This window comes from Sesamum indicum, linkage group LG2 (genome assembly GCF_026168435.1).
Source record: "Sesamum indicum cultivar Baizhima isolate 11 linkage group LG2, ASM2616843v1, whole genome shotgun sequence".
Classification (NCBI taxonomy): domain Eukaryota; kingdom Viridiplantae; phylum Streptophyta; class Magnoliopsida; order Lamiales; family Pedaliaceae; genus Sesamum; species Sesamum indicum.
Genome location: NC_142658.1, coordinates 22,494,013 through 22,517,134, shown reverse-complemented (window position 1 = coordinate 22,517,134; position 23,122 = coordinate 22,494,013). Strand labels below are relative to the sequence as shown.

The 23,122-nt window shown below is 35.8% G+C and overlaps 6 protein-coding genes across 12 annotated transcripts; 3 read left to right on the top strand and 3 right to left on the bottom strand.

Annotated features, from left to right (window-relative positions):
- Window positions 1-1,706: 1,706 nt before the first annotated feature.
- LOC105156621 (uncharacterized) lies at window positions 1,707-5,115 on the top strand. Of its 2 annotated transcripts, none has more exons than XM_011072806.3 (6): window positions 1,707-2,121; window positions 3,231-3,313; window positions 3,425-3,511; window positions 3,733-3,881; window positions 3,978-4,109; window positions 4,623-5,115. In XM_011072806.3, exons 1-6 carry the CDS (start codon window positions 1,977-1,979, stop codon window positions 4,810-4,812), a joined length of 786 nt encoding a protein of 261 aa, XP_011071108.1. In that variant the 5' UTR covers window positions 1,707-1,976; the 3' UTR covers window positions 4,813-5,115. The 2 variants fall into 2 exon arrangements, with proteins under 2 accessions (XP_011071108.1, XP_011071107.1); XM_011072805.3 differs by having other exon boundaries at window positions 1,708-2,121; window positions 3,730-3,881.
- A 382-nt stretch (window positions 5,116-5,497) lies between these two features.
- On the bottom strand, window positions 5,498-8,501 carry LOC105156620 (uncharacterized). Of its 2 annotated transcripts, XM_011072804.3 has the most exons (9): window positions 8,226-8,501; window positions 7,395-7,746; window positions 7,055-7,088; window positions 6,673-6,897; window positions 6,373-6,462; window positions 6,126-6,191; window positions 5,955-6,046; window positions 5,838-5,885; window positions 5,498-5,726 (listed from the first exon to the last, which is right to left on the bottom strand). In XM_011072804.3, the coding sequence occupies exons 2-9, from the start codon at window positions 7,715-7,717 to the stop codon at window positions 5,639-5,641; spliced, it is 966 nt and encodes a 321-aa protein (XP_011071106.1). In that variant the 5' UTR covers window positions 7,718-7,746; window positions 8,226-8,501; the 3' UTR covers window positions 5,498-5,638. The 2 variants fall into 2 exon arrangements, with proteins under 2 accessions (XP_011071106.1, XP_088733910.1); XM_088877784.1 differs by lacking the exon at window positions 8,226-8,501 and having other exon boundaries at window positions 7,395-7,764.
- Window positions 8,502-9,515: 1,014 nt separating this feature from the next.
- On the top strand, window positions 9,516-11,569 carry LOC105156618 (patatin-like protein 2). Its single transcript, XM_011072801.3, has 7 exons — window positions 9,516-9,709; window positions 9,834-10,015; window positions 10,111-10,297; window positions 10,386-10,547; window positions 10,663-10,965; window positions 11,082-11,254; window positions 11,353-11,569. Exons 1-7 carry the CDS (start codon window positions 9,572-9,574, stop codon window positions 11,432-11,434), a joined length of 1,227 nt encoding a protein of 408 aa, XP_011071103.1. The 5' UTR covers window positions 9,516-9,571; the 3' UTR covers window positions 11,435-11,569.
- Window positions 11,570-11,760: 191 nt separating this feature from the next.
- CAF2 (RNA-binding CRS1 / YhbY (CRM) domain-containing protein) lies at window positions 11,761-15,234 on the bottom strand. The gene is made up of 6 exons (XM_011072803.3): window positions 14,366-15,234; window positions 13,881-14,008; window positions 13,492-13,717; window positions 12,889-13,016; window positions 12,580-12,724; window positions 11,761-12,462 (listed from the first exon to the last, which is right to left on the bottom strand). Exons 1-6 carry the CDS (start codon window positions 15,033-15,035, stop codon window positions 12,080-12,082), a joined length of 1,680 nt encoding a protein of 559 aa, XP_011071105.1. The 5' UTR covers window positions 15,036-15,234; the 3' UTR covers window positions 11,761-12,079.
- Window positions 15,235-15,678: 444 nt separating this feature from the next.
- On the bottom strand, window positions 15,679-19,535 carry LOC105156617 (RNA-binding (RRM/RBD/RNP motifs) family protein). 4 transcript variants are annotated; one of them, XM_088877430.1, is made up of 9 exons: window positions 18,748-19,535; window positions 18,521-18,604; window positions 18,191-18,271; window positions 17,743-17,882; window positions 17,531-17,630; window positions 17,379-17,448; window positions 16,581-16,643; window positions 16,388-16,494; window positions 15,679-16,030 (listed from the first exon to the last, which is right to left on the bottom strand). In XM_088877430.1, the coding sequence occupies exons 1-8, from the start codon at window positions 18,807-18,809 to the stop codon at window positions 16,420-16,422; spliced, it is 675 nt and encodes a 224-aa protein (XP_088733556.1). In that variant the 5' UTR covers window positions 18,810-19,535; the 3' UTR covers window positions 15,679-16,030; window positions 16,388-16,419. The 4 variants fall into 4 exon arrangements, with proteins under 4 accessions (XP_088733556.1, XP_020547507.1, XP_088733555.1 ...); XM_020691848.2 differs by having other exon boundaries at window positions 15,679-16,494; window positions 18,748-18,831; window positions 19,219-19,533; XM_088877429.1 differs by having other exon boundaries at window positions 16,399-16,494; window positions 18,748-19,532.
- Window positions 19,536-21,262: 1,727 nt separating this feature from the next.
- LOC105156616 (Peptidase C15, pyroglutamyl peptidase I-like protein) lies at window positions 21,263-23,017 on the top strand. Of its 2 annotated transcripts, none has more exons than XM_020698705.2 (5): window positions 21,263-21,615; window positions 21,818-22,144; window positions 22,353-22,457; window positions 22,525-22,572; window positions 22,681-23,017. In XM_020698705.2, the coding sequence occupies exons 2-5, from the start codon at window positions 21,821-21,823 to the stop codon at window positions 22,918-22,920; spliced, it is 717 nt and encodes a 238-aa protein (XP_020554364.1). In that variant the 5' UTR covers window positions 21,263-21,615; window positions 21,818-21,820; the 3' UTR covers window positions 22,921-23,017. The 2 variants fall into 2 exon arrangements, with proteins under 2 accessions (XP_020554364.1, XP_020554371.1); XM_020698712.2 differs by having other exon boundaries at window positions 21,274-21,615; window positions 21,818-22,081.
- Window positions 23,018-23,122: the final 105 nt, after the last annotated feature.

Here is a 23,122-nt window from a genome sequence, read left to right as displayed (position 1 = left end):
GTCCAAAAAGTGGGACTTCGCTTGTACACTTAGTTTGGAAACCTCAACCATTTTCATTATCTTTTTCCGGCAAATGGTCCATCGCACGTTAGTTGTTATTATTACTCATTGTGTCGAAATTTTGATATAAAGTCTTTAACCGTAAATATATTTGATTGTTAGCTCAAAGAGTAAAACACAATTTACAAATAAACTATTGTGAGAATTATACTGATACGTCCATAATTATAATTATGCGATGCTTAAATTGGATAAATTATAAAAAAGTATATGATAGAAATTCATAATTATACTGTGGAAGGTCTTGCTACAATTATTATAAGATATGCAAAGTAATTAAACAGTCTAAGAGATGAATTGCAAAATTATCTTTTTTGTATATATATATACACATAAAAGTATTACAATAGAAGATTTGTTGAATATTTTCAGTCATTAATTTAATAATCTTACACATTCATATGTAATTGGAATTTTATGTATTGTTAATGCTTAGCGACCTAAATTGCGGTTGTAAGCAATAAAGTTGACTCTAAAGCAGAGGAAATTGAAGTGAACAGTAGTAGTATACTAATGCGGGCTGAACTGCAGTGCCTCTCTCTTTGACTTCAACAAATTCACACTTAAAACAGTTCCCAAAATCAGTTTGTTAATGCATTTGTTCAGCCGTCATTTGTGAACATCGTTTTATGACTTGGACCAAGTTGGAAAAAAAATAATATATATAAAGAATAACATTTATTTTAGTGGCCGAATTTATCATTGACATTATTTTGATATCTGAATAATTATAAATAACTTAATTAATATCACTTTGGTGTACGAATAATTGCAACCGACTTAATCAGTATCAAACTAAGTTTCTCTATTAATAACATTTTGAAATCCAATTCATTTTTTTTGTTTTTTCTATTATATTTTTATGTAATGGTCATTTTATCCTTATATATTAAAAATATAAAATAAAAAAACATATAAATTTTTATCGATATATTTTGTTTTTATTTAAATGAATTGACCTTCATTTCATATTTGGTTATTAACATTATTATATTTTTATACTTTCTACTACCATTATCTCTCAAAATATATTAAATTAGATATAGATTCAAAAGTTTCAAATTTATAATGCAAAGTCAACTTCTTTATAGTTGCAATCACTTTGAGTTTTATTTTTAATATAATTAATTACTAGAATATGAGTTATCTTATGAATATTGATAAATAAAATGAGTAGAAAATTTAAATTAATAAAATGTTATTATCAAATATAATACTCAATGTGGAAAATTGAAAGTCACATGGTTCAAGAAAAAATATATTGATTAAATTATTTATTGTTTATTTAGTATATATATTATATTTATTATTTTGGAGTAAAATGATTATGACATAAAAATAATAAAAAATAAAAATAAAAAACATAAATTGGATATTAATAGTGAATTGGGATACTGATTAAGTTATTTGTAATTTTTGAAGATAAAACTAAAATACTAGTTGAGTTATTTATTATTACTCATGTATTAAAATGATATTAATAATAAGAATCGGGTGGCAATATGAATTTTAATGTAAAAATGACAATTCCTAAAGGGTAAAAAGGACAAAAAAACGTTGTAAGATTCACCAGAATCCCAGACAAAGAGAAAAATAATTTAAAAGAAAAAGAAAGGGAGGAAGAAAACAAACCACAGAACCCGTATATATTTTTCCGGGTTGACGGGTCGGTCCAAATTGGATCTGATAACCCGGGATACGTCCATCTCCTCAGTCGGAATACAGGTGTATGCATATTAGGGTTCCTTTTTTTGGGCCTGGGGAACTCCAATTTTACACTTTTTTTTACACTTCTCCGGTGGCAGATAACGTCCGGGTAAAATCTCGAGAGTATTTGGATTGGGATTTTCCCGCTTGCATTCTACTTTGTTTGCTGAGTTATTGCAGTTTTAGACTGCTGAGTTTAAGTAGAAGCCATGGATGAGGAGAAGATGGAGAAACTGAGGATCCAGTTGCAACAGTTATTGAATGAGACCCAAGAATTTGTCCAGAAAATCCCGCCAATGCAGCTCTACGCCGCAATTGGAGTAGTTATATCCACTATATTTCTCTTCTTAATCAGTAAGTTCCTACGAGATCTTAATTTTGCTCCCAGTCCAGTGGAAATTTTGAGTTCTGTGAGATTTGCTGAGTTGCAGTGTTAACGAGGATTAAGCGGAAAGATTTTCTTGGGTCTTTAGCCATAGAATTGGCTGCCTTGTGCTAAAAATTTGCAATCTTGTACTTTCTATTCATGCATTTTTTTGAAAGCTTAATGAAGCAATGTAGCTAGAGAAATGTACCTCATTTTGATCCTAAACGCAATTAATTGTCTTTATTCTTCTAAATTTTGTTAGTCCCTTTCTTTTTGGATCTCAAACTTCAGTAATTAGTTTCCCCCAGTTTCATCCTGAATTTATCCGGTTTTATGTAACAGTAGCCGTGTACTGCGCAACCATAGTCTAAAATTTTACTTGGTCCCAGAGTTACATTTTTGTGTTGCAATTGCTATGCCACAACATACACGAGTGTCATACCAATTAAGCAGCAGTAGGATGTAAACAGTAAACATGTTAAGTGAAATCTGACCAAATGTTGTTCAAGCTCAGTTTGGATTTTCCGTTGGAGCTTGAACTTGCATCAGTTTGGTTTTATTGCTAAATGGTTGAGTTGGACAAGCTTTAAACAAGCCATTTGCAAGATGAGCTCAATTAGTTTGATGTTTTATGTACAATTTATGATTTTTTTAACTAATAAAATGGAGTTCTAGCTGGCTTTCAAATTTAATCAAATAAACAAAGTATTGATTTTGATTTATTGTGCTTAATTATCTAAGCTCAAACAGGTCTTTGCCATGGATCTCGAGTCTTATCCCAAATAGATTGTTTTGTTTAATCTTTGCCCTGACTAACCTAGTTGCATAACTCTGAGATAAATTTCCTTATCCGGATTCAAGTCTCAGCGTGGGTTAGGGTTTTGTTATAAAAAAGGACGGAGGAAATTTGCAGGAAAAACAACTCTATACTCTGTGGTGAAAATCCTCAAAGAGAGGTGAACATGCAGATTAAATTGTGGCAGACACGTTATGCTATATATAGGCTCATAAAATTTGGCTTGATGTTCTGGGTCATATCTGTGATTGTATGTGTGTTTGGATTAGTCCTAATTTATATGAACATTTTTAAATGCAGTTCGTCTTTTCAAGCGTAAATCATCTAATACAATTGTCCTAACTGGACTAAGTGGAAGTGGCAAAACTGTTCTGTTTTACCAGGTAAGAAGCCAGAGAAGAAGTATAGAATGAGAAACTTGGATAATTTAGACAAAGTCTTTCCCCGAGTTTTATTGTCTTTAACTATTTAATACATCTTGGTGCCTATGCCAGCTTCGAGATGGCTCCTCCCATCTTGGTACTGTGACATCAATGGAACCAAATGAAGGAACATTTGTACTACACTCCGAGACAACTAAGGTGATACTTTATTTTCTGGAAATACACACATGTGCATGCTTATGTAGTGTGTCCCTTGATGTAATATCAGTTTTCAGCAGAAAAGGACTTTATTCTTCCACAGATTCAGAGACACTGGACAATGTTATATAGTCATACACAATTTCGCAAATTAACTATTTGCTATTGCTGATAAAGTAGTAAAAGATTTGCTTACCTAAACCTTGTTTTGGTTGCAGCAGAAGGGAAAAATAAAGCCTGTTCATATTGTTGATGTTCCTGGGCATTCTCGTCTTCGACCCAAACTAGATGAGTTCTTGCCGCAAGCAGCTGGCATAGTTTTTGTGGTGGATGCTGTGGAATTCTTACCAAATGTTCGTGCTGCCTCAGAGTATGTATCATTTTGATTTTAGGCATAGACCTGCACATGCACACGTGTGAAAAAAGTGACTCTGACTTCTCATGTTATTTTCATTTTTCTCCATAGGTACCTGTATGATATTTTGACAAAGGCAAGTGTTGTCAAGAAAAAGATTCCTTTGCTGCTTTTGTGCAACAAGGTAGATAAAGTCACTGCACATACAAAGGATTTCATCCGAAAACAGCTGGAGAAGGAAATGTAAGATGATTATGTTCATCAGGCTTTAATGTTAAATTCTCAGACTGGATACTTGTTTGGATTGCCGGTTTTGACACCCATTACTTTGATTGAATCAGTTGTGGTCAACATGTCTCGGTCAGAAAGGACTGTCGTGGCATGGCCAGCAATATTAGTAACTAAATTATTATCTTAACTAAACAAAGTGATAAATAGGTGGAGGACTCGCCAACTTGCAAAATAAGCACATATTGAATCATCCAAATTGCTGTAGACTATATATAAACCTGGTGTATTTATATAATAATTTTGGGGTAAGATGAAGAGTTCCAATTTCTTCATCTCTGGGTCTGTTGCTGGTAGTGTTGGAGAAAAGAAACATGAAAAATCACACTAGGTTTGACCAGGTTTCTTAAATGTTTATTGTTCAAATAGATGTTGAACTCCTGCAACTGCATGCTGTAGTTTTCCTCTTACGGTCTTTAAAATTCTTCATCTGAAACAAAGTTTGTTATTTGCTTCTCTTTTGCTCAGTGAAAAACTTCGTGCATCAAGAACAGCATTGTCTTCGGCAGATATTACTAACGAATATACACTCGGAGTACCTGGGGAAGCCTTTGCATTTCATCAGTGCTATAACAAAGTTATGGTTGCAGAAGCATCTGGTTTGACCGGTGACACCTCTCAGTTAGAGCAGTTTATTAGGGAATATGTAAAGGCTTAGCTTGATATATGCCATACGGAACCAGAGTTGTGGTTTTCTGTAATCTGCAGCCAGTTTCCAAATTACCCCCACTGCCGATCTTGTGAGAGTAATGAAATGTGCAAAAGGTAGGATCTAGGAACATGAAGTTCTCGAGGCACTATTCTGATGTACGTTAAACTTGAATCACTTGATCATCAAATCCCAGATCCGGAATACGTGTGGCTATTGCAATCCTGGGTGGCTATTCTTTGTTTCTTTGGATTGTCCCCTTCGCTTTTCGTGAGATGAGTCATTTTAATAGAGAAGTTGGATCTTATGATATTTGATTGGTTTGAGAACAGTCCTTTACTGCCTCTTGGTGGACATTTTTATCTTTCTAGGGCCCTTATCCATTTGTCATCTTGTCTAAGACTTGCAATTCCTCTCTTTGTTTCACTAAAGCTTAGTTAACTGAATTAATCGGAACCTGGCAGCGCATGGTGGACATGCTGGAGTGATAGTTACTAAGGTTTGTTTCATTGGACGGAGACGACTTACTGATAAAGGCCATTGCCGTCCTATTTGATGGAACTTTCACAAATTATCTGATATTGGATCAGCCTTTATGAAATGATCGCTAAAATTAACCAGTAAGATGGTAATTTTGCCTTCGGCAGTGTTTGAATATAGTATTAGTTTTGAACAGAGTTTCCACCACCAAAAATCAAACCAAAACCGCATACGATTAATATGTCAACTGTGCATTTTGTTTTATCAAACAATACTCATGACGCATATGGGATGTCACTCGTCGAAGGGTAGAGATTGCCTGCCGCCGCTTTGGAGGTCCCATGTAATCGAGAAGTTATCTCGATACACAAAATTGTTTTATCTTAAAAATAAGAGTAAAGATAGCAAAACATGGAAAATGTAGCAGCCCCACAGATAAGTACCTGCAGAATTTGTTTAGGCAGCAAAACATTGATAAGTAGTATTAGAACATATCCTGGATGCATTCTGCCATATGCCAGTATCAAACTTGAAAGCAAGGATGCTATTCTTACCATATGGGAGCATATGGAGATGACAAGTCTAGAAAAGGATAAGGCCACCTGTTGCAGGAAGAGGATTCTCTCAGGGAACGAAAAACTAGAGGCGACAAACGAGAAGGCAAGACATACCTCATTGAAACACAAGCATGGATGATCCACTGGAAAACAACGAACACGCTTGTCCATAGAACGAAATATGCAATTCGAAAGAAAGGAAACCGCTGGAGGGAATTGAAAACTTAGTTACTCATGGGCAATCAGATATAAGTCGCTGGAACAAAATTAGCTATGAAGGAGTACCAGGCTGTTTAAAATCGTTTCACCAAGTAGGAAAACAGCATTGACAGAATGCATGCAAACAACCAGCTGCACACAAAGAATGCAGTGTCAGGTAAAAGTAAATGAAGGGAAATGTTGTAACTTCAGATTTCACCTCCGTTTTTTGATCCATTAGTAGTCAAAGAAAACGAATGTTTTCTTGAGGATATGTATTATTACCTCAACAACGCAGATATCATGCAAATAGGGACAAGAGCTTTATACTTACAAAACTCAATCGATAATCTTTGCCAGTAAGAAATGGGTATATCACGAGCCAAAACACAGCATCAGTGAGTACAACAGCTCCAGCACACATCTAAATACAAGGTAAAAAGGAAGGATAAATAACATAAGGATCAGAGAATAGAACAAGAATATGAAACTGAACCACGTGCAGTTTCTTTTAAGTCAATCCGAGATGTCTGCTAATCTCTTGGGTCGAGGGATATTCCTCTGTTATATAACATAAGGATACGTTCGATAAATATGATTTATGAGGAAAAAGAAAGATAACAATGATGTTCACCTGGAACATTATCTGCAACGCATTTTCCCAAACAGATGCTGTTCTGTGATTAGGGTCATCACGGGGATTCAAGCTTCTGTTCGTGCTGGGCGTATCTGAATTCTCTCCATGTGTGGGTGCTACATATGAGCCTTGTTCCGCATCCCTCCCAACACGGTTATCCTTTTCGGAATCCAATTCATGTCGGTGAAGCAGATGTCCATGGGTGGAGAGTGAAGAAGCCAGCTACATAATAAAACTGAAAGAATAAGTATCTGATTCTGACCTTAATATAACATAAAATAAGACAATAATTTACAAAGTCCAAATAAATAACATAGATACAAGGGTCTTTTGTTACTTATCCGGCAATAAAATGGACAAATTGAAGGAAGAAAATTACCCCAAAATAAACTGTGACCAAGGTAAAGGTCCACCTGTTCAGCAACTGAAAGAGTTAGCAGAGTTTACTACAACAAAATATCAGAGTACCACATATTTAGAGACCAAAAGTACGGAAGCAACAAAGAAATGAAAAGACAGGAGACATATCATAGCATCAGTTCTTTTCTCTATGTTTCTAGCCAAAGATGTACTATAAGGAAATGTCAGCTCCAGGGCAACAATGCAATAGATTTTAAACTAGTTAAAAACATCCGTAAATGCTCAAAAACTAGAATTGGGATTCAACAGCTAGCAAATTCCAGGCAAAGAAGAGAAGAAACATAATGCAAAGGCCTTACTGAGTGTAAAAATAAAATATGCCAACACTATGGACAATGGTATCAGCAAGAATCAATGCCAGTAAGGCACCAAAAGCAACAATCCGGTAAGCAAGCAGCCAAATGGGATGGATGGATTGTGAGCACGTTCGCCAAGCTTCACCCTTATATAAGCCCCTAGCCGCCTCCTGTTGATCCCCGCTTAGTCGGTTTCTTGACTTGTTATGGCCTTCATATCTCCAGATTACAAGTACTGAAAGCACCATTGCCACTAAGATCCATATTGCACAGAGTAAGAACCTCCAGTTCAACCAATAACTTGGGGCCGTCGTGTCGGCTGTCATCACAGGCCACCAAGTACTGTTAAACAGTCCTGTTAAGAATCTCATTGTTATTTCCTACTCTTCAAAACATTAAAAGTAATTTGATCAACACAAATGAAGCCGGGGACAAGAATCAAGAACTAGGAATAGTTGAACAAACTAACAAGTTAAAATCAAGAAGCGAACTTTCACATGGTACTGTTTTATACATAAATGGATAGTGTCAGTGACAAACTAACAAAATCAAACTAAAAAGCACTATCAGAATCTTTAAGAAAATAAACATCGTAATGTTCACACTTTGAGAGAGTCAAATGCAACTAGGTACTTTCCCCTTCTCCAGCCCGTTTCCGTATCAAAGTAAAAGGGCTTAGAAAAGTAAACAGAGATTCCTGACAACCTTTACATATTCCACGAAAAAGAAGCACCGGGTACAGACAGAACCAACACACACTTTGTATGTAGTAGGCTTATCCGTAAATTCCAGTAATATATTAGGACATAAAATGTATGTGGAGTATTATTATACCTGGATTTTCTTGGAATCAATGTATCATGAGACCATCGTGGGATTTGTATTCCCACTGTTATGCTAACAACAGGAAGAGAGAATCCCAGAAGGAACCAAATAGATAGAGAGAAGAATATGCCCAATTCCTCTTTCTTGATTCTGAGTTGTGTTCCCTACATACAGGGACCAGTACGCGAGAGAGAGAGGGAGAGTTTTCTGGAGGAGGCGGCAGAGGAGGATAGTGAGGAGTGACCATGAATTTACACGTCCAATCCCTGACATTAAGTTCAGTAGGGCCTGCTCAATCTAAACGCTGCCACTTCGATTTTGATATATTATTGCCTGTACTTAACTACTGACCTCACCCTCAATGTTTATTACTTTCAATAGTACACTGCTACGTCTTTATTTTATCATATTGATGATTATTTCGGCGGCAAGTCCATGTGAATTCCCTTTTAATTTTACCCCTCCCTTCATCTCAATCATTCTCTTACACACAAAAATTGATTTGACGCCATAATAAACACCAAAAAGAATCCATTTATATTAACTAATTTTATGGCTAGATTTTATTACATACATAGCAAATCCGTAAATATAAAACCTACTAATTAGTTATTTTTTCTCATTTTTTTCCTAAAAAAGGATTAATTTATTTCAATTTTTTTTTATGGGATTGATTCAACTCAAGAGTTTGTAATGACCTTCGGGGTAGTCCAATTCATGAATGCTTGGGACTATAGAAAACGAATACATTCTTAAATTTATGGAGATTTCCAACTAAAACTATTTAAGTTAATCCTATGTAAAATCATAACGGAAAGATAGAATAATATTTAAATAAAATGATGTGTCTTGACAAAAAATAGCTCGGAGCACTCGAACACGATTTTTTGTACATATTCATGATTAGTAAAATCCTAAAAAAATTGCATAATCTGAAAATATATAACATAATCTTTATTTGAAATATGGTGCTAAATTAGTGAATAATTTGGAAAAATATTATCTCTTAACAAGTGGATAAGACAAGACATGTACGTCCAACTTCAATTCTTGACTCCTAAATTTCCAAATTGACATGTTTAGAGAGAGAAGAAAATCCCGTTATGATTCTAATTTAACTGTTATATTTTTCCTGGATAAAATATTTAATTTAAACTAGGCAACTTTTCCTTACAATCCAACTCAGTGTCTGTGAGCAATCCAATTATTATCCACAACCACAAGCAATTAACTATATATGGAAACTTCCCATATGAAAAGGTAAGCAATATTTGTATAAGAAGACATCCCATGTTGCTGGAATTTTACTCTTCATTACACCTACATAGCACACACTTCAGGCTGTTATTTGGACAATGGAATATACGTCACAGCTCTTTCAAATTCAAGAATGCGTTTCTGGGAAATTGATCAGAATTCTATCTATTGATGGAGGTGGTATCAGGGGAATAATCCCAGGGGTTATCCTCGCTTTTCTTGAATCACGACTTCAGGTATGTGTACTGTTTTATGTTTTGTTTTTTCCTATCAAAGAATTGAGGTACATATTAGTATTTCGTTATACTATGAATAGGTTTTTCTTGTCTTAACTGATCAACTAAGTTGATCTTTACTCAGATGTTGGATAGTGAAGAAGCAAGATTAGCAGATTACTTTGATGTTATTGCCGGGACTAGCACTGGTGGGCTTGTGACTGCAATGCTCACTGCTCCGAACGAGGACAACCGTCCGATGTTTGCTGCGAAGGATATCAAGGCCTTCTACCTTGATGAATGCCCCAAAATCTTCCCACAGCAGAGGTAATCGAGGTCTGCTAGTTTGTGTAGTAGTTAGCAGTTGTAATAGTAAATAAGAACAGTATTTTCATGAAGATTTTCCTTTCATTGTTCAACAGCCATGCACTTGGCCATGCTGCAAAAGTGATCAAGTCCTTTTCAGGGCCAAAGTATGATGGAATTTATCTGCATTCTCTAATCAAGGAAAAACTTGGTGATGTGAAACTGCACGAGACATTGACTGATGTTGTGATTCCAACTTTTGATATCAAGAGTCTCCAGCCCGTTATCTTCTCCAGCTACGAGGTATTTGTCTGTCGCCTTATAGCTATCTGGATTAAGTGATTAACATGTATTTTGATCTGCATTAACAAGTAGTTCTTGTGAAATATAGGTGAAGAATGAGCCAAGCTTAGATGCTTCACTCTCAGATATATGCATAGGAACATCTGCTGCTCCAACCTATCTCCCTGCTCATTACTTTGAAAACAAAGACTCAGAAGGACGTATAAGAGAATTCAATCTCATTGATGGTGGAGTCGCTGCAAATAATCCGGTATGTATATTGCATTTTGTGTTACACGAACCTGACCTTTCAATTTAACTAACAAGATTCCATGCATGGCCACATTGGACTAATCAAGATTCTATGTTGGTTATCTCAATTTCAGACTTTAGTTGCAATAAACCAAGTAACGAAGGAGATTACTCGGGGAAGCTCTGAAATATTTCCTCTGAAACCCAAAGAGGATGGTCGATTTCTTGTTCTATCCCTGGGAACAGGTTCAGCAAAAGCCGAAGAGAAATATGATGCAGAAGGTGCAGCCAAATGGGGTGTTTTGGGATGGCTGTTAAACGGCGGTTCGACTCCTCTGTTTGATGTATTCAACAGAGCCAGCAGTGACATGGTCGATTTTCACACTACTACTTTCTTCCAAGCTCTTCACTCTCAGAATAATTACCTTCGGATACAGGTTAAATCTTTTTGCAATAGTACACAGACAGAGGAGAGATTCTACTTTATTTTGTTGTGTTTCCGAGGCTATCAAAGTTCATTTTGTCTACCTAAGTTTCTGTACACATCATACAGGATGACACATTAACTGGAGCAATGTCTTCTGTGGATGTTGCAACCAAGGAGAACTTAGAGGATCTTGTGAAAGCTGGTGAAAAGTTGCTGAAAAAACCAGTTTCAAGAGTAAATTGGGAGACTGGAATTTATGAGCCCTCCAACCAAGGAACTAATGAGGAAGCACTAATCAGGTGTGTGCTAATCAAACTAGGTTTTAAAGGGTTTGTAATTCATAAAATTGGGGATCAAAGTTGAGTGAATTCTTGTTTGTTTCTTGATTATTCAATAGGTTAGCGGAGTTACTTTCCAAGGAGAAGCGGCTTCGAGATGCACCATCTCATCAACAAAGTAGCACTTCATTGAGCTTATAGATCAAACTTTTGTCACTTGTGAAGGATTAGGTCTGCTATCTCTTCAATTGGAGATGTATATATGTGAATAGACGTTGCATCCCTTGTACATAAACCTATCATCAATTATGAATAAATAAGATTCTTCTTCTTCAATACATTGTTTAAACCTTGATGAGCTTTTTCATAAACAGGTACAGGTCTCTGCTAAACCCCGGCCTAGACATAGGCGGTGTTTGCCAAACAAGAAAAAGGGATAAGAAGTTTTCACTTCTTCTTCAGTCTAGTACCATTATTATTACTCAGTGATTCTCTGTCACAAGCCAAGATTATGAACTCAATTAATATGCTCTTCTGGACTGATCAACACTTTATTGTCAGGCAGTGGACTATGTAGTATTACACAATTTCCATGGAGTATAAGTGCCTACAAGCAGGGCTAATCCATCCAAAAGAAAAATAATCCTATACTTTTTATACTGAAAAAGAACCTGACTCCACAAAGACCAACAAAATACACCATTCCTCTTGAGTAATTCTTCACTTCTCCATTTTGTAATGCTTTCTTTACAACAAGAGCTGCTTTAACAGGCCATGAATAAGCACATTTTTTCATTTGCAGCTCAATAGTAAGAAGTACAACATTATTTTTTCTAAACTTCATGCTCATTGCTCAGTGTTGCTGAGCTCTTTAGCTATCAGATCAACGGGCAGGGATCCTAGGGGGACTAAAGATTCTACCACTTCAAAGGAGTCATTGTTGAGTGTATCATTGTAGTCAACATCATCGGAATCATCTTCACTGTAACCATTGGCCTCCAAACTGTTCTTATGTTTTGCATTTAAGGTCACAGGACCCTCTCTGTTTGAGTAGATTATGGCGGGATAAGAGTGTTCCATTGCCTGAGAAGTGCTTTCAAATTCTTCTATCTTTGACAAAAGTTCATCAGGACTAAGATCAATCTCATCCAGAACTGATGCCTTTCCTGATTCAATTGCTCGCTGCCATAGGGACATCATTTTAGGGCTTGAACACACTGATTTAGTATCTGATTTGCGAAAAGGGACACTGTTAATCTCTGAACCACAGAATAAATAGTATGCAATAGCAGAGAAAAGAGAGCATGCACAGCAAAATTTTACAATCTAATTAGGTGCTTGGGTACCTGAAATATTGGTAACCCTGGAGCCATCACCAGAAGAAAGGTTTATCTTAGGCATCTCATCGTCGTACATAGATTTCCAGTCTTTTCCCCTCCACATTAATATTTGTTCATCATCGAAAGATAACAAAACACATGGTACCAATTCCTGTTGTGGAAGAAAGGGAAATAACTTAATGAAGTTATGTCTTTTGTTCTCCGGAGAGTTTTCTTCTTTTCTTGTTTTTTCCTCCTATCTTTCTTATGGGGAAACAAAAATGAAGCAAAGACACTGTATGCAGCAACCTTGGTCAGTGAGAATTAGATACAAACCTTCAGCTTAGCTCCTAACTTCTTGTAATCACTAGCATGCATTCCTCTGCAATCTATCTTCACCAGCTTAGATCCTTCAAAAGCAGTCCTCACGTCCCTCACCAGGGAAATATAAACTCCATTTTTTGCTATTGTAAAAGCGAAGCAAATCAGTTATAAAAAATAAATTATTGAAAAGACAAACTAAAGAGTTTATATCATCCATGCCTATATAACTTAATAACTCTTAGGTAAATGATAAGTAAAGCACAAAACTTGTCTAACAATCTTGGAGTTACTAAAGGAGATTAGAGACAAGCATTTCTATAGCAGAAGAAAGTGTCTTGAGCGTCAACAAGTAACAGAACTGATGATGGTCACAGACTCACAGACATCCACCAAGTTCCTAAAACAGTAAAGAAGAGAAAAAGTTCCCAGTGCCAGTGTATTCTCAAACAGTAGAAGCATTGATTAATATGAACATGTTCACCCTGAGCTGCTACATTGTACAAATTAGAAAAATCAAATCCTTAGCATGAAGCTTGAACTTGTTCCACGCTCAAAAAAAGACAATACAAAGAAAATCATCAAGCCAGGATAAAAAGCATCACATTGCAATTTTACCTAATTTACATATTGGCAACAGGTTCTTCCCTTTAATTCGCAATTCATCTGCTTCTTCTTTTGTCAACCCCTCTGGAGCATCTTGTATAAGCTTGGGATAAACTGGTGCAGCTGGTTTCCAAAGCATTATGGGCAACTGAGGACGCCTACGGTGATCATAGTTTCTACCACGGAATATATAGACCACTCCACCTACCCTATGGATAATCTTTCCACCAGATTTTTCCTGTAGAAAAGGAAACAGTTAATTAAAAGCAAAGAAGTAAATTTTGTAGCACTTGAGAATGAGCAAAGTAAACGATATATAAAGTTGTGATCAGCAGAAAATAGATATTGATAAGAAATTGACAGTACGTGAAAATACTTTAATGTAATTCCAAACTGAGGACCTCAAGGCACCGGCATAGATTGTCCATATCAACGGTTGGAACACCCAAACACCGAACTTTACAAACTGGTTGTCTCCTCCAATGTGTATGTATCAACTCCAACATGTTATGTGTTAGTCCATCTCTACCTACAGAATCCAATATCCTAATTAATGTAAAACCTTCATAATTTTACAACACTAAATTCTCGATATAACTTCAAACCATCATTCAAACCAACACAATATTGCATTTTAACTAGTCATCAATGTATTGGTACAAGGTGACGGAAAAAATGTGCAAGATAATACTTAAGAAACTAAAAAATTGGAGAGCAAGAAACATTGTCAAAGTACCACAATATATAAAACACATCAAAACATCACCAGTGGACTTTAAAACTTAAAGCTATGCATCATAACAACAATACACAAACTCGTCCCACCAAACAAATTAAAAATCCTCCAATTATTCCAAAGAAAGGAACTAAAGATAGAAAAACCCACCTAAATTCACCTGTCTATTACTAGACAAATACGGTTTTAGCATCTCCTTAATCTCCCATCTCGTTAGGGGCTCCCCTAACACCTCCTCCCGCGGCCTCACACTAACCTTTCCCAACTCATAATCCCTCAACATTTCGTACCTTTTTTGGCCCACATTTTCATCTTCATCGATTCCATCACTACCCAGAGGCTCAAAAAGCTTAATCTTTCTTTTACTCTTTTTCATAGGGGCTTTCCCTGTCCATGGCCGTGGCATAGTAGGCGGTGCAAAGGGCAGGAAAGCGGGCTCTCGCATGGCTAAAGGCTGAGCCTTAGGTGTTTCTGAATAACTGTACATAAATTCAAATGGAGCCCCCGGTAAAAGATAGGAAATACCAGAATCTCCAACAACGACAGCCCGGTTTTCGCCGTCGGGGACGGGAATTTTCTGCCCGGGTTTGATGGGCTTGTAGTATTTTGAGTTGCGGTGGTGGGTTTTGAAGGCGGGGCTGCTTGGTGAATTGGAGGGCGGTGGTTTAGGGTGTCTTCGGGATTTGAAAGGAGGTGGGTATTTGGGGATGGGGATGGGGGGTTTAGGAGGAGGAGAGGGAGTGGGATTGTTGGAGGGAGGCGGTGTATTGGGAAATGTAGAGAAGAGGTTTGGACCTGGTAATGTTGCAAGAATCGCCATGGAACGCACTTTCTTCTATTTCCGTACGTATATGAGTGTATATGAATATGAGAATGAGTTCTCTCTCCGTCTCTCTCCCAGTTTTCTGGTTTATTCTGTTGATGAAGGTGAGCGGGGAGCTGAAGCTGATAATTTACAGAGATTTTTTCGACTCTTTACGACATTGTGGTGCCCGGCAACGACGCCGTGTTGCTTGATTTTTCCACTTCTGTTCAGTTTTGTTTCTTTATGATAATTTGGTTTCTCTATATTTTTCTTGGCAATATTCGTTTCTATTATTTAGCGACAATAATTCTCCCTTCATCGTAATATAATTATTAGTGATAAGGAATATCACTATAATTTTTTAAGATAAACATATTCTCATCTCATAAGATTTGATATAATTACATATATATTTATGTAATTTGAAAAATTACATCCAACACCCTTAAAATTTATTTCTATCTAATAAATAAATTCCTCTATTAATTAAAATTCACCAAATTTGATTGTATTAAAAAATTACATCAAAACTGGAGAATGTAATTATTTTTAATTTTTAACATATTTGATAATATAGAGATAATGCAAATATAATGATAATTATATTTGTTGTCGTTGTATTATATTATACATACGTCAGATTTACAAAGCTCACAAGTAAACTAAATTATAGTTTGTACAATAATAATTTTCCGACAAACTTTACTGCGATCGAGGCACCGGCAACATTAGGAGTTAAAATAATATAAATTTTGTACAAAATCTGTAAGTGTGTGACTATGAAAGGTTAGAAACAAAATAGTTTTGGAACAAAACCTAACACACCTGATAAATTCAATAACACAAGAGGTGTATCTCGGAAGCATGAAGCAAAGTCCAGAATGAATCAGTCTTTGACGTTCTGAAAACTGATCTCCAGCAAGCAATGCAAGATTGTAACAGAGGAAATGAAGGATTTGGAGACACTGACAACGATGATGCTGCCTTCTTCAATTCATCCTTATCAAGTTCTGCAAAGAAGAATGATATGATTTTGTATATCAATGAAGGTTTCTGTCCGCCAAATGGAATTTAACAACTCCTCCAACCCATGAAACTAAAGGGGAAGGGATAGGAGTCAACCAAATCAACATAATATCATACTCAGTCGGCAATGAATTGGACCTGCAGAAAAACACACAAACATTCTACTCTTTTGATTGTATCTGCAGTAGCAGTAGGTGAGCAGTTGCCATGCATATATAATATATTTATATATCAATGCAACATGCAACAGAAAATTGAGTCCAACTAACAGCTAAAACCATTAATGCCTGCGATGCACCAGCACGGTCAAGTTCTCTGTACAAGTTTCAGCTTAACATTACCCAGAGCTTACTTGTATTCCATTTTTAACATATTAGATTCTTCTTCTATTGTCGACACGAGCCCTCTTGGAAGAACCTGCTTCTGTGTGGTTAGTGCTTGATTGTATCTGAAACAAAATGTGGAAATGAATGCAAAGCTGAAAAAAGGGTTAGAATACTGAAGACAAAAGGTACATCACACTTGAGCATTCACCTTATTTAGTTTGTCTCGCACCAATTGAACAGTTCGATTCATAGATTCCACTGGAAAATATTCCTGATATCATTCAAAGAGGAAGGATTTGTCAATTGATAGGAAACAACGATGTGTTTAATGAGAGATGGTATATTCAGTGTATGGAATCAACTATATATTTTAATTGATATCATACACATGAACTTAAATCTCCTAATTGGGGGATAGTCTTCAAAGCATGCAACCAAACATCTGAAGGAAATTTTCCTTTTTATTCTTCCTTTCTTACTTTCATTCTTCACTTGTATATTTCCCCTCTTGTTTCAGTCCCTTAATAACAGATAGAGCTGGGACCAAATTTTTGCTCCATACGTTTCCATAGTCTTCCCTTAGAATAAAAATTTACACAAGACAAACACTGCAAGTTGCTAAAATGCGGTATGGAATCATCTTTCCAAAGACAAGACCATTGCAGTTTCGTCCAAAGACCTTGATGCAAAAGATGGGCGTGAGGCTCGCAAGGTTTGAGATCATGATGGTTATTATTGTTATAGCATATTAATATTAGATGAAATCCCATTTTGGGCAAGAAGCTGCAGTATCCTGCAACATCTTTCTTGTTCATCACTTTGAAAGCAACTGGATATCTGGAACTGAGAGGTGCTCTATCAGTGTCTTTACAATGTGAAGAACATATTTAGATTATCAAGCCCGTTACAAAAATTAACTGCAGGAAGCACTATACTGAAAGAGGCAAACATGAATACAAATCGAGAACACTTTGTTTGGATAACAAAACAACATTCATTCACTAACCTTATCAGAGGAAGCTGATAGCATGGAAGATTTATGTCCACCTGGAGCAGCTTGTGACTTGCTCATCTGACTGCAAACAGAGAGGTCTTATCCCAGGGTAAAGAAGTATGAAGTATCTCAGGACACTCATCCACAGGTGAGCCTAAAAGTACCTTTGAGCTACAATAGGTGTCGGAGTAAATGCATGCTTCAGCAAAGGAGTAGAAACTAAAGGCTCACTCACAGACTCTGAAGGGCCTTTAGACCTTCTAGCTGAAATTAATTAAATTGCAGCCAAAATTGAATCATATTACAAGGCATAAATCATAGGAAAATCTGCAAATGAGAAATAGTAATTTCTATAATTTACATTACTGGGACTTACGGTTTAGTCGTGCAAGAATTTCCTTCCTCCTGCCTTCTAACTTCTCCTTCGTATCAGAAAGGCTCTCATATGCAGGTGCATATGATACTTGTAGTCGATTTCCTAGAAAAACAGACTCATCTAACTTCCTTTTTGCAAACCTATGACCAACCTCAGGTTCAATTTTCAGCCTTCATGATCTAGAAATAACTCTACAAGGTACGTAATTCACAACCCTTACACACTCGTGCTAGACACATAAATATAGGACCATGCATGTAAACATATGAGGAGTGTATTTATGAAGATAAACAAGTCAAAGATGAAGTGTCCTTTCTGAAAACAACCAAACACTGCATTCAGAGAGACACGAGATGATATAAATGTTTTCCTGATTCATTAAGCAGATAAAGGCTCAATAAGCATAAAAATATCCAAGAAAGGCAAAGTATTGATCAGATATAATCACCTGGCATTGCTGACCAGATGAAACTTGATCCAGTAAACATCAGTATATGGTTCACATTCTTCAGCATCCATCGGCTTACATCTGAAAAAACATATCAACAGCATTATGATTTTATTCGTACTCACAGACAACAGACTTCCACTTCAACCCAAATTTGCTAAATTAAGAAAACTTGGTTTTCTTTCTCCCACACATACAACAGGATGTTATTTTTTTGTTTGATTTCGAGGGACATATACTAAAAGTGAACCACCTGAAGAGTCTATAAAACTCACTTCAAAATTATGTATAAATAGCTTTTGCATACAAAGAAAATTTGCAAGAACTTACTCTTCCACTTGGCCATAAGTAGAGAACAACTTCAAGAGCTCATCTCCACATCCCAACGACGGAACGTTCCTCACAATCAGGTATCTGCAGAGAAAAGAAAAAGAAATTTCCAAAATAGAATCTCTCCTTGTCGGCAAAAACCACAAATTACAAAACTGAAATTTCTTCTCTTTGCCCCTCTTCCAGATGGAATAAACCGAGGATCAAGAAAGAAGAAAGCTACGCACTTGGATTCATCGCAAACTGTATAAACGCGAACTGCAGGAGGCTCGTCTTTGTATTTGGGCATTGCTTCCGAATGGAATCATCCGCTATTTGGGAAGAGGAAATAAAGAAAAAATAAAAAGATAAAGGACCGAGGACTGGCATGCTTGATCCAGTTTGCCCAACAGCAGAAAATACAAGGCAGGAGATGGGTGGAGACGCAACAGTCAATACATAAAAGAAATAATAATACGCATTTACACAATATACAAAAATCGAAAACTCCATCTCCAATACATATAACAATACATCAGTTGTCATTCCCCAACTATACAAAAATAACAGTGATATAAAAATCCAGCCAAAGTCCAAGCACAACCAAACAAAGTCAACAAAAATTCAATCCGGCATTTCATCAAACATCTTGAAAGCAAAACATGCTCAGAAATTTTCTCCTACAAACTGTAAAAGAAATTTACAAAGAAAAAAATCACCTGTCAATTTGGAGTCGGAGAGAAGGTGTGCCTTCTGCCGATGAATTCGTGGACGTGAAGTTGGAGTCTGCAATTTTTTCTTTCACTTCGCGCGAGAGAGAGAGTTAGAGAGAGAAAGAGTTCTTCAATTCTCAGATTACATATTTACTGACTCAATCATACCTTTTCTTTTCTATTTCTAATTTTCTGATTGATTTATTTAATAAATATAAAAATAACTAATATATTTACTTATATACATCAAATAAATATAAAATTAAGATAACTAATAATAAATGTATTTTGTTGCCGTAGATATTAAAATGGACTAAATTGTTGATTCAATTTGTATTTAGATAATATAAACCAAAAAAATATATTTTAATATCATCTAAAATTAAAATATTGATATATTGACTAATAATTCTAATTTATTATAATTTTTTAAATACATGCATTTTGTTGTAGTAAATATTGAAATTATAACGAAAAAATTTCATATGCATTATATTCAATATTTATTTACAAAAAAAATATCAAATTGTACTAAATTATTGAAGCTTGTTTTTAGATAATATAAACAAAAATACCACATCTTAATATCATTTAAAACTAAAATATGATATATTGATTAATTATTCTAAATTGTTGATTCAACTTGATTTTTAGATAATACAAATTAAAGTACCATATTTAATATCATCTAATTTATGGTGAATTTAAAATATTTATTTACAAAAAAAAGTATTAAAACTTACTAAATTGTTGCTTAAACTTATCTTTAAACAATATAAATAAAAATATGTATTTTATTATTATATAAAAAATTAATGACTAATAATTTTAATGTATGATGAATTTTGAATATAAATTTGATATAATATTAAAATATGTACTTTAAATAATATTTATAGAAAAATATATATGAGCTTTTTTGGGTATCAAACTTCAAGGATCACGCCTATGTAATGGACTATTACAGAAATAGAAAATGGGTTTGGTAACTGTTAAATTACAAACCTTTTAGAATACCGACAAGTTACAAAAAATATATACATTTTGAATAAAAGATTACAACAGTTAAATATTACATAGAACAAAATAGAAAGCTCAAAATCAAATCCAAAAGGGGAACCGAAAAGGTCACCAAGGCCAACAACCTAAACACTCGATTGCTTGATCACTTCTAAGCCATAGAGGCTTTAGCCACAAAGGCTATTAAGGTCAGCTACTAAGGTAAGTTAACGGAGACCACAAAGACAAAAGATCAACCATAAAGGTTATAACACAAGCTACAAAGGTTGTAGAAGCTTTAGGGTTTTCAGGAGGAAAAAGAAAATAGAAGATTAGAGATCGTAGACTGACTGACCAGAAGCAATGAGAAGAATATTTATAGAGGGTAGCCATTAAATAGCCAAAGAAGAAAACGAGAAAGAGGATGGTGGGAAGAAAAACTAGAAATCAAGGAATGGGGAGGGAAAGAGACGAGAGAGAGAAACGAGGAAATTAGGGTTTTGACATAGAGAAATGAGGGGGTGGATAAAATATAGAGTCAAACTAGATAGAAAGGCGGGTCGAGTGAATGGGCTGCGCCAGAGAGTGGATAACAACATTTGGGCTAGGCAGCCTTGAAAGGGTCCAACCATCCAGGAGTGATGGGTTGGGCCTTAGTGATTTGGGCCATCTAATTTTCTTATAGAGCTTGCGAGTCAACTCAATTAATCTTAAATATTATACTTTATTATTGTATAAAAAAAAGAGATATATTAATTAATAATTTTAAATTTTTAATATAAACTTAATATAATATTAAATATGTACTCAAATAATATTTATAAAAAAATATGTGAACTCTCGAGCCGACTCAATTAATTGTGCACCTCTATGCTTGATGGGCTTTAACTTTTAATGTGGTTCCTTAGAAGGATTGTTCTTTGCAATTATGGTAGACTCAGGCCGAAGATTTCAGGTCAGGTACAGTCTTGGCCCAAGATCAATTTTTTTCTGCTTTATGACCTCCAAACAGAAACCAACACACAGCAGAATAGAAGGAAAAGAAGCCAACTTTTACAAGGTACAGGACAATCGACTTCTTCTGGCGACTTTTTCTAGGTATTGTTATCCCTTCAACTCGTCTTTTTCCTTTCATAAGGTACAGGAAAATCCACGTACACGCCATTTTCATGCCATGTAAGCCAAAAGCTGTTGAACATCTGAGGTGGATAGTCACAAGAAGACAACATATGCACCGAGGGAAAACGTACAAGATAAAATTCGGGGTTTAATTAATTGTCACTGAGTGAATAAAAACGGGCGTTTTCACTCTCACGTCAATACAAAACAAGCATCCACAACAACCTCCGCCTTTCCCATTGCTCCTAAATTCAGAAGATCAAGGCACAGAGATTGGAGACTCAGGTACTTCGCTTTCAAGTGTGCATAGAATTTTTGCAATTGATCATCTTGTGCATGTCATTGTCTGATGTTTCCGATGGAGGGTATCTTTCCCTCCTTTTAATGATTTCCTCTAACTTGCCAATTGGAGAAAAGACTCAAATAGAGAAAATTGTATTTATTATTAAGAATAAGAAATTACATAAGTTCTGTGCGCACTGCACAGGAGATGGGATCCGAGGGGCCAAAGTCAGTTAGGATCAACGTGACTGGGTTCAAGAAATTTCACGGGGTTGATGCGAATCCCACTGAAACCATTGTAAAAAATTTGAAAAATTATGTGGACAGCAGAGGGCTACCACCCGGTGTTACGTTGGGAACTTGTGCTGTTCTTGAAACTGCTGGAGATGGGGCAGTTTCCGAGCTCTACAAGGTATTGGACTCGGGGATCTCCAGTAGGACCAATTCCAGCAACGAAAAGGTTGTGTGGGTAAGTCAGAATTCCTTTGCTTGCAGAAGAATAAATCACGATACATTTGGAAGCTCATGCCGAGTGAGTCATTGTTCAATAGATAATGTTTGTGCAAATTATTGCTTGATGTTGCCAGGAGTAACTTATAAGTACATTGTGTATATCTTGATTAGTATCCCATCAAACTATTTCAGAAGCGTCACTGAAATTAAGAAATGACTTCAATTGTGGAGTATTCTAAGAGCTGGGTGAATTCGAGTCTGTAAAATATTATGTTTTCGTGTTTTAGCTTCACCTTGGAGTCAGTAAGGGGGCATTGAAGTTTGCCCTCGAGCGTCAAGCAGTAAATGAAGCAACTTTCTGCTCTCCAGATGAGCTTGGATGGCAACCTCAGGTTAGTTTTGCAATATTCATTTACATTAGGTTGAGACAGTTTGACTAAACCTCAACTGTTTCCTCAGCAACTTCCCGTGATCCTTGGTGATGGAGGAATTTCTCAGACAAGAATGGTAACTCATTTTCCTTTCAATTATGTTTTAGTTGGACAAAAGAAAGAATAAGAATGCAACCTTTCTTCATTTTTCTTGACGTGCTAAATCTTATCTTGTCGGTTGAAGACATCTTGCCCCATTGAGGCAATCTTCGAGTTCTTGAAGAGGAAGGGCTATGATGCAAACATATCAAATGATGCAGGCCGATTTGTGTGCAATTTCGTGTACTACCACTCCCTCAAGTTTGCAGAACAGAAAGGCCACAAATCGCTATTTGTCCACATCCCTCCCTTCTCTAGAGTCGATGAAAAAACTCAAATGCAGTTCATAGTGGAACTTCTAGAGGCTATAGCGTCAACCTATTGATTTCAATCACTTGGATGTAACTAGTTGTTGCTCATAGTCTTCTGGTTTTCTGGATTCGAATGCTTAGTCTTAAATAAAGTCGCATTTTACGTGCTAATGATTGTTTCTTGTTTATTTCCATCGGATGTTCTGGTTTTTCTAAGAACAAATACAGCATCTTTGATGGAAATATAGCAAAGAGAACTGAATTATTGTTTCTTTT